At 40.4% G+C, this 10,759-nt stretch overlaps 1 protein-coding gene across 3 annotated transcripts in view; it reads right to left on the bottom strand.

The window, feature by feature from the left end:
• Positions 1-10,759, bottom strand: part of MRPL42 (mitochondrial ribosomal protein L42) — a 63,634-nt gene that overhangs the window by 14,326 nt on the left and 38,549 nt on the right. For all 3 annotated transcript variants that reach the window (XM_032170901.2, XM_058424803.1, XM_058424801.1), the window contains one exon: positions 5,039-5,202. In XM_032170901.2, the coding sequence (XP_032026792.1) occupies positions 5,039-5,202 (164 nt within the window). The remainder of the gene's footprint in view (positions 1-5,038; positions 5,203-10,759) is intronic.

The raw sequence follows: 10,759 nt of genomic DNA, 5'->3' as shown, positions 1-10,759 counted from the left end.
GTAGTAAATATAGTTGAACAGTGTATGCTGAATGACACTTTTAATGGGTAGTTCTTAGCATTCTGAAGGTCTCAGACTTGAGTCTCTGATAAAAGTTTTGAATCCACTGCCCAGAAAAACACATATTCAAAATTTTTACAAATAATCTCAAGAGGTTAATGACTTCCCAAACCCCTTCTAGAACCGGAATCTGTAAGGAACTTAAATTAACAAGCAAAAACAAGTAATTCCTTTAAAAAGTGGGCAAGGGAACATGAACAGACACTTCTCAAAAGAAGACATACAAGCAGCCAACAAACATATGAAAAAATGCTCAACATCACTAATCATCAGAGAAATGCAAATAAAAATCACAGTGTGATACCAGCTGATACTAGTTAGAATGGCTATTATTAAAAACAGAAAAAAATAATAAATGTTGGCAAGGCTGCAAAGAAAAGCAAATGCTTACATACTATTGCTGGGAAAGTAAATTAGTTCAGCCACTATGGAAAGCAATTTGGAGATTTCTCAAAGAACTAAAAACAGAACTGCCATTCGACCCACCAATCCCGTTACTAGGTAAATACCCAAAGGAATAGAAATTGTTCCACCAAAAAGACACATGTAATTGTATGTTCACTGTAGCACTACTCACAACAGCAAAGACATGGAATCAGTCTAGGTGCCTGTCAATGGTGAACTGGATAAAGAAAATGTGGTACACACACACCATGGAATACTATACAGACATAAAAAAAGAACAAAATCATGTCCTTTGCAGCAGCACAGATGCAGCTGGAAGCCATTATCCTAAGTGAATTAACACAGAAACAGAAAACCAAATACCACATATTCTCACGTGTAAGTGGGAGCCAAACATTGGGTACACGCGGACACAAAGATGGAAACAAAAAACACTGGGGACAACAGGCAGGAGGGAAAGAGGTGAGAGAAGGCTGAAGAACTACCTATTGGGCACTATCTCACTGCCTGGGTGATGGGTTCAATCATACTCCAAACCTCAGCATCACACAATATACCCTTGTGTACCCCTGAAGCTAAAAATTGAAATAAAACAAAAAAACAAATCCTTATTTAGGGTCTCCTAGGAAACCACATCTAAGACAGCATCTATTAAAATACATACATACATATATACATAGTGAAAGGCAAGCTTAGATAGAAAAATTTACAAAGCATATAGCTCATATAGCACTTTGGTCTGTAAGTTTTATACCTTAATAAGACAACCAATTTGCTTTTTAAAAAATAGGCAAAATATTTCTACAGATGCTTAACTGAAAACAAACAAAAACCAAAACCCAAGCATATGAATGGCCAATAAGCACATGAAAAGATGTTCAACATCTAGGTAGGTAAACCTCTATCTCTATGAATAGCCCTGCCTCATATTATGCCCAATTCCCTATAGAGAACATAGAAATAGAGAACACTTCTATTTTATATTTTAAATACTTCTGCATAGTTTAAAAATACTTTTTAAAAATGTGTGTTTTGGCCAGGCGTGGTGGCTCACACCTGTAATCCCAGCACTTTGGGAGCCCAAGGCAGGGGGATCACTTGAGGTCAGGAGTTTGAGACCAGCCTGGCCAACATGGTGAAACCCCGTCTCTACTAAAAATACAAAAAAACAGCCAGGCATGGTGGTGTGCGCCTGTAGTCCCAGCTACTTGGGAGGCTGAGGCACTAGAATCGCTTGAACCCGGGAGGCAGAGGTTGCAGTGAGCCGAGATGGCACCGCTGCACTCCAGCCTGGGCGACAGAGCAAGACTCTGTCTCAGAAAAATAAAAATAAAAATAAGTTTTATACCTTTTAATAAAAACGTATTTAAGAAGAAGTTATATATCCCCAGTTATTAAATTCATGATGAGTCCCATTCTTTTGACTGCTGTAACTTAAGAACTGTGAAATATTTAGTAAATCATCCTTCTATATATTAAATGAGGTTTAAAAAGAAATGGTCTGACTAGGGAAAACAAGCTGAGAATGAATGAATGAATCAATGGATGGATGGATGGACAGACAGACAGAAAAAAAAGAAAGAAATGGTCACTGACATCCAGAAACCAACACTTGAAAATGACTCACATTAATCTAAAATACATATGTAGATGTCAACTTAATAGGTGTTGAATGATAAGTGATTACACATAGGCTTATTTAAAATTCAGCAAGGTGATACATCTACAAGAACAAGGCCTATAGATAAAATTTCTCTTTATACACATAAACTAGTCTCTGGGGTTTTTCTGCCAAGCTCTTTATTAGGACAGATATTGGGACAATCAATTCCATCTAATTAAAGTCAATTTACAATAAAAAATGCCTAGTAATTTTGGTGGGAAAAAAATATCAGGAGATTAAATTAACTAGCAGTCAAAAGCTGATTAGCAGTAAGATTAAGTAAATAAGATTAAACATAGTTAGGGTACTAGACACAAATGACTAAAGATAACATGCTATGTTTTAAGACTCCTAATTAGTCTCCCTATCATCAGTCTTGTCTCCGTCAAGTTACATACCTTTAGAGTGATTTGGTTATGAATGCTTAAAACAGATTGTAGCAATATGGAACATGCAGGAAAGAAACAGGTACCGAAAGCCATTACAGAAGTTGAAACAAGGTTTCAACAGAAATACCTGGATAATGTGATACAAATCAAAAATAAACATGAGAGATGTTAAGAATCATAAAAAGAAATCTCAAGATATAATGAGATGTAATGATTTAAGATACAGGGCTATGAGATGGTTTCCTAATTTGTTTGCACATATCCTAACCTTACAATTAAAAATATAGGGAAAAATCCAGATAGCATGCATAAACAAAGTGGGTATTAAATAAGAAAGAAGGCCGGGAGCAGTGGCTCATGCCTGTAATCCCAGCACTTTGGGAGGCCAAGGTGGGCAGATCACCTGAGGTCAGGAGTTTGAGACCAGCCTGGCCAAATGGTGAAACCTCGTCTCTATTAAAAATACAAAAAATTAGCCAGGTATGGTGGCACACATGCCTGAAGTCCCAGCTACTTGGGAGGCTGAGGCAGAAGAATCACTTGAACCTGGGAGGTGGAGGTTGCAGTGAGCTGAGATCACAACACCACACTCCAGCCTAGGTGAGAGAACGAGACTATGTCTCAAAAAATAAAAAAATAAATAAATAAAATAAATAAGAAGGAAAAATCAAGGAAGGAGATATGAAAGAGAAGCAGGAATTGAAAGACCATGTTGGCCCCCCGCCCCAAAAAAATCAATATTTTTCCTTGGGAAAATGATATAAAAAATCACTTTCATTATAGAGATTATTAAGAAAGGGGCTTCTTAAGACAGGATTTAACAATGGGCTATGTTTTGTTATAATAAATTAATATTCTAGGTGCCATAATCTGACCTATTAGTAATTTCCCCCACACACTTCATCTGAAATGCTGTTTCCTCTGCCTGTGAAGTTTACCCCTCATTCTCAATGGGTTAACTCCTAACCCTCCTTCAAGACTCAATCACACTTGATTTAACCGTTTATTTACTCCACTATCTTCCCTCCTTGACTATAAACAATTTGTAAGTGGGGATTATGTTTTACATTAACCAGCACTTAGAGCCCCTTGATAAATGTATATTCATTAGTTCTATAAATGTACCCTGCCATAAATATGCCAGCCAGTGCTAGTTACTGAGTTAAACAAGTAAGAACAAAGTTTTGTTCAAACTAGCTGGGCATGGTAGAGTGTGCCTATAATCCCAGCTACTTAGGAGGCTGAGGAAGGAGTATTGCTTGAGCCCAGGAGTTCAAGATCAGCCTAGGTAACATAGTGAGACCTCCTTCTCAAAAAAAAAAAAAAAAAAAAGTTTGTTCAAATATAGACAACAAAAACATCTTATAGTTTGGTATGGAAGAAGACAGATACAAAAGAAAAAAATCAAAAAAAGGAAAACTAATTAATGCCAGAGTCAAATGGCAGGTAAGAATCGATGGAAAATGTGAGTATTTGCAAACATCAGGGCAATTACAGTTTCCAAAGGAACTGAGAACAACATACGCTGCCCAATCATTTGCTGTACCCCAATGTTTTTTGCAATAACTCAAAATCTGATAAAGAAATTGATAAAGGGCTGAAGACACAATCAACTACTTTACAGGAAAATGAACAAAAACAACATATTAAATGAATACATCATAGAATGTAAAAATTTTCAAGAACTCTTACAAAATTCACTGAAAACTCTGGTTAAATTCCCCCATTAAAATAAAGAAAAAAAGAAGTACTATTTCATTTTAGCTAAATTATATGTAAATTTAAAAGTACAGTGGCAGTGGCTCATTCTTATAATCCCAGCTGAGGGAGGGGGATCACTTGAGTCCAGGAGTTTAAAATCAGCCCGCGCAACACAGTGAGTGAGACCTTGCCTCTACAAAAGAAAAAAAATGAGCCAGGCTCAGTGGCTCACGCCTGTAATCCCAGCACTTTGGGAGGCCGAGGCGGGTGGATCACAAGGTCAGGAGTTCAAGACCATCCTGGCTAACATGGTAAAACCCCGTCTCTACTGAAAATACAAAAAATTAGCCAGGTGTGGTGGCACGCGCCTGTAGTCCCAACTACTCAGGAGGCTGAGGCAGGAGAATCGCTTGAACCTGGGAGGTGGAGGTTGCAGTGAAACGAGATCGCGCCACTGCACTCCAGCCTGGGTGACAGAGCAAGACACTGTCTCAAAAAAAAAAAAAAAAGAACAAAATTAGCCAGGTGTGGTGGCACATGACTGTAGTACTAGCTACTCGGAAGGCTAAAGTGGGAAGATCACTTGCGCACTGGAGGTTGAGGCTGCAGTGAGCTGAGATTGCGCCACTGCACTCCAGCCTGGGTGACAGGGCAAGATCCTGTCTCAGAAAAGAAAAAAAAAGTACAAAATAGTAGGTGATTCTACTTGGGGTTAATTTCCTCATGTAAAATACCACTTCAGAAGTTTGTTATTGCAAGAAAATCTATGTGTTCCTTTACTGTATCTAGTAGGGATTGAAGAAAAGAAAAGAAAACTTACCGTCCATGAGGATACCAACGGTGCTTAGTAGTAAAGAACATTTTGCTAAGTTGTTCTATCATAGGTCCTTCCTCAAGGTGTTCAACTTTTTCTTCCAATCTGGTTTTCAGCACTTGATCATGTGTTTCTTCATTATTATGCACAGGATCTGGCCGAGGGATAGGCTACAAAATAATCAGTAACAAACATAATGAAGATGTGGGAATGTTAGCCAGCATTTATTTGAGATTACAATAAAACAATTATCACACTCAGTAATTCACTATAGTACTTTAGGGTGGGCAAATAAGTTATCAAAACAAAGTTTCACTTAGTTGCATTATTCATTACTCAAAAATATTTTTCTTCTCACACCAACTTTTAGGTTTCTTTTCTAATAATAAAGTTCTTATTTAGGCCAGGTGCAGTGAGTGGCTCATGCCTGTAATCCCAGCACTTCGGGAAACCAAGGCAGGAGAATCGCTTGAGTCCAGGAGTTCCAAAGCATGAGACCAGCTTGGACAACATGGTCAGACAAAAAAAATTTAAAAACTATCTAGGCGTGATGGCATGCTCCTGTAGTCCCAGCTACTCAAGAGGCTGAAGTCAGAGGATCACTTGAGACCAGGAGGTCAAGGCTACCTGTGATCACACTACTGCACTCTAGCCTGGGTGACAGAGTGAAACCCTGTCTCAAAAAAGAGAAAGAAAAATAGAAAGTCCAGGTGTCGTGGCTCATGCCTGTAATTCCAGCACTTTGGGAGGCCAAGGTGGGAGGATAACTTCAGTTCAAGGGTTCACGGCCAGCCTGGGCAAAACAGTGAGACCATGTCTCTACAACAAATAAAAAAAAAAGAAAAAAAGAAAAAAACAAAGCCCTCATTTAATGTTCTTATTTTTCGCAGTAATAAAGTACTTATTACTTTAGTTTCTGTTTCTCAAAGGTATAAATTATGCCTATTATTATTTTTTAACTTAAAAGTTTACTATTTACCTTATATATCATTAAGATGAGAAACAATGAAAAACTTTTCATTGAAAATGACATTTTTTGGCCGGGTGCAGTGGCTCACGCCTGTAATCCCAGCACTTTGGGAGGCCGAGGTGGATGGATCACCTGAGGTCAGGAGTTCAAGACCAGCCTGGCCAATATGGTGAAACCCCATCTCTACTAAAAATATAAAAATTAGCTTGGTGCAGTAGCGCATGCCTGTAATCCCAGCTACGCGGGAGGCTGAGGAAGGAGAATCGCTTTAGCCCAGGAGGCAGAGGTTGCAGTGAGCCAAGATTGCACCATTGCACTCCAGCCTGGGCCAACAGGTAGAAATGAGCAATCGGATCATGGTCAGGTCCACTGCCATCCAGGTCGTTCTTTGGCTCACCTCAGACTACTGGTTTTTTTTTTTTGTATTTTTTAGTAGAGGCGGGGTTTCACCGTGTTAGCCAGGATGGTCTCGATCTCCTGACCTTGTGATCCGCCCGCCTCAGCCTCCCAAAGTGCTGGGATTACAGGCGTGAGCCACCACGCCCTGCTGAAAATGACATTTCTTACATCCAATGGAAGCAGAAAAATTTTCAACATTTTTATTTCAGGTGACTAAAATGCCACCAAACAGTGCTTTATTGTAATTTAAAAAGCTTTCCCCCGGCCGGGCGCGGTGGCTCACGCTTGTAATCCCAGCACTTTGGGAGGCCGAGGCGGGCGGACCACGAGGTCAGGAGATCGAGACCACGGTGAAACTCCGTCTCTACTAAAAATACAAAAAAAATTAGCCGGGCGTGGTGGCGGGCGCCTGTAGTCCCAGCTACTCGGAGAGGCTGAGGCAGGAGAATGTCGTGAACCCAGGAGGCGGAGCTTGCAGTGAGCCGAGATAGCGCCACTGCACTCCAGCCTGTGCGACAGAGTGAGACTCCGTCTCAAAAAAAAAAAAGCTTTCCCCCAAAGTTAATGATTACTAAAAATCTCATCTCCTCAACACACATGAATGATATACAACATATTCCACCAGTAATAGTGGCTCACTAAAGACTTTAAGAATCACTGTCTTAGCCAGCCATGTGGCTCACATCTGTAAACCCAGCATTTTCAGAGGCCAAGGTGGGAGGACCACTTGAGCCCAGGAGTTTGAGACCAGCCTGGGCAACATAGTGAGACCTCATCTCTACAAAAAATTTAAAAACAAAAAATAAATTAGTCAGGTGTGGTGGTGCCTGGCTGCAGTCCCAGCTACTTGGGGTCTGAGGCAGGATGATCCTTTGAGCCCAGAAGTTCAAGGCTGCAGTGAGCCATGACTGCACAGTACCCTCCTGCCTGAGCAAGAGTGAGACCCTGTCTCAAAACAAAACAAAACAAAACAAAACAAAACAGAAAACAAAAGGAATCACTATCTTGGAGGGTCAAGTTACCTATATTTTAAATATTAAGTGATATTAAGGTATGTAACAAAGATTTTAACATTCAATATTATATAAAGCTATCATAATGAAAGTAACATATTCAATAATAATAATATATGTAACAACATTGTAACACTGTCTTGCTTTAAAATAACAATATATATGTATTATAATACAATGAAAATCTGAATTTACAACTAGTAAGAAACAATTCAAACAGATATTTTCTTTACATTCATACACTATTAGTGACAACTACATTCTATCACTGTATTAAATATTATAGCATATATTTATATCTAGTTTATGCACATGAAACAAGACCTCTTTAAAAGGCAATGTGGCCAGGTACGGTGGCTCATATGTGTTAATCCTAGCACTTTGGGAGGCTGAGGCAGGCAGATCACTTTGAGCTCAGGAGTTGGAGACTCCATCTCTACAAAAAATACAAAAAATTAGCTAGGCATGGTAGCTCACGCCTGTAGTCCCAGCTTCTCAGGAGGCTGAAACGGGAGGATCACTTAAGCCCGGGAAGCGGAGGCTGCAGTGAGCCAAGATCGCGCCACTGCATTCCAGTCTTGGTGACACAGACAGACCCTGTCTCAATTAAAAAAAAAAAAAAAGGCAATGTGGGCCACGTGCGGTGGCTCACACTTGTAATCCCAGCACTTAGGAAGGTCAAAGTGGCAAAGGAATGCTTGAACCTAGGAGGTCGAGACCAGCCTGGGCACCATGGTGAGACCCCCCCATCTCTATTTTTATATATATGTGTTTTTTAAAAAGCAATGGAGGTGGCGCAATTAAGTAAAGTCATGGGCTGCAGAAGAATGTTTTGAGGCTGGGCACAGTGACTCACGCCTGTAATCCCAGCACTTTGGGAGGCCGCGGTGGGTGGATCACATGAGGTCAAGAGTTCAAGACCAGCCTGGCCAACATGTTGAAACTCTGTCTCTACTGAAAATACAAAAACTAGGCCTGGCGCGATGGCTCACGCCTGTAATCCCAGCACTTTGGGAGGCCGAGACGGGCGGATCACGAGGTCAGGAGATCGATACCATCCTGGCTAACACAGTAAAACCCCGTCTCTACTAAAAATACAAAAAAATTAGCCGGGCGTGGTGGCGGGTGCCTGCAGTCCCAGCTACTCGGGAGGCTGAGGCAGGAGAATGGCGTGAACCCAGGAGGCGGAGCTTGCAGTGAGCCGAGATTGCGCCACTGAACTCCAGCCTGGGCGACAGAGTGAGACTTCGACTCAAAAAAAAAAAAAAGAAAAAAAAGAAAATACAAAAATTAGCCAGATGTGGTGGTGCATGCCTGTAACCCTGGCTATTTGGGAGGCTGAGGCAGAAGAATTGTTTGAACTCAGGAAGCAGAGGTTTCAGTGAGCCGAGATCGTGCCACTGCATTCCACCCTGGGTGACAGGGTGAGATTCTGTCTGAAATAACCATGTTTTGGTCAACAATGTACAGTGATGAAGGACAGTGTATACTACAGTGCTCACGTAAGATTATCATGAAGCTAAAAAAATTCCTGTCACCTAGTGATGGTGCAGAACACCATAGTGCAATGCATTGCTTACATGTTTGTGGTGGTGCCAATGTAAACAAACCGACTGCACTGCCAGCTGTATAAAAGTATAGCACATACAATTATGTATAGCACATAATACTTGATAATAATAATAAATAACGGCAGGGTACAGTGGCTCGTCTGTAATCCCAGCACTTTGTGAGGCTTGAGCTCAGGAGTTCAAAACCAGCCAGAGCAACATGTAGTGAGAACCTGTCTCAACCAAAATAATTAAATAATAATAATAATAATAAATGACTGGGCAACTGGTTTATGCATTTACTATACTATACTTTTTATCATTATTTTAGAGTGTACTCCTTCTACTTGTTCAAAAAAGTCAATTGTAAAACAGCCTCAGGCAAGCCCTTCAGGAGGTATTCCAGAAGAAGGCATTGTTATCATAGGAGATGACAGCTCCAGGCATGTTACTGTCCCTGAAGACCTTCCAGTGGGACAAAATGTGGAGGTAGAAGACAGTAATATTGATCATCCTGACCCTGTGTGGGCCTAGACTGTGTTTGTGTCTTAGTTTTCACAAAAAAAGTTTAAAAAGTGCAAACAAAAATTTTAATACAAAAAAGCTTATAGAATAAGGATATAAAGAAAATATTTTTGTACAGCTGTACACAATATTTTAAGCTAAGTGTTATTACAAAAGAGTAAAAAAGTATTAAATTTTTTTTTTTTTTTTTTTTTTTTTGAGACAGAGTCTCGCTCTATAACCCAGGCTGGAGTGCAGTGGCGCAATCTCGGCTCACTGCAAGCTCCGCCTCCCGGGTTCACGCCATTCTCCTGCCTCAGCCTCCGAGTAGCTGGGACTACAGGTGCCTGCCACCACGTCCGGCTAATTTTTTGTATTTTTAGTAGAGACGGGGTTTCACTGTGGTCTTGATCTCCTGACCTCGTGATCTGCCCACCTCAGCCTCCCAAAGTGCTGGGATTACAAGCGTGAGCCACCGCGCCCGGCCTTAAAATTTTTTTAAGTTTATTAAGTTTAAAAGTGACAGTAACCTAAGGTTAATTTATTATTAAAGAAAGAAAAATATTTTTTTAAAAATTTAGTGTAGCCTAAGCATATGGTGTTTGTTTATAAAGTATACAGCAGTGTACAATAATGTACTAGGCTTTTATACTCACTGACTCACCCAGGGCAACTTCCAGTCCTGTAAGCTCTATTTTTGGTTAAGTACCCTATAAAGGTGTATTACATTTTATCTTTTATATCACATTTTTACTGTGCCTTTTCTATGTTTAAATACGTTTAGATACATATTTACCATTGTGTTACAATTGCCTATAGTATTCACTACAGTAATATGCTGTATACATTTGCAGCCTGGGAGCAATAGGCTATACCATAAAGTCTGGGTGTGTAGTAGGCTACACTATCTAGGTTTGCGTAAGTGACACACTCTATGATGTTCACATAACAGTGAAATTGCCTAACGATGCATTTCTCAGAACATATCCCCATCAGTAAGCAATGCATGACTGTACTACAGAAATGCAAAGTAACAAAGATATCAGTGAAAAGCAGAAAGGGAGCCAAGTCAGAGCTTTGTCACAAAAACCAGAATGCGGACAGGTGTGGTGGCTCATGCCTGTAATCCCAGCACTTTGGGAGGCCAAGGCAGGCAGATCACTTGAGGCCAGGAGTTAGACCAGCCTGGCCAACATGGCGAAACCCCCTCTCCACTGAAAATACAAAAATTAGCCGGGTGTGGTCACGAGTGCTTGTAATCCCAGCTATCTGGGTGGCTGAGGCATAAGAA

This window comes from Hylobates moloch, unplaced genomic scaffold (genome assembly GCF_009828535.3).
Source record: "Hylobates moloch isolate HMO894 unplaced genomic scaffold, HMol_V3 SCAFFOLD_12, whole genome shotgun sequence".
In the NCBI taxonomy this organism is placed as follows: Eukaryota; Metazoa; Chordata; class Mammalia; order Primates; family Hylobatidae; genus Hylobates; species Hylobates moloch.
This window is presented reverse-complemented; position numbering and strand designations above follow the sequence as displayed.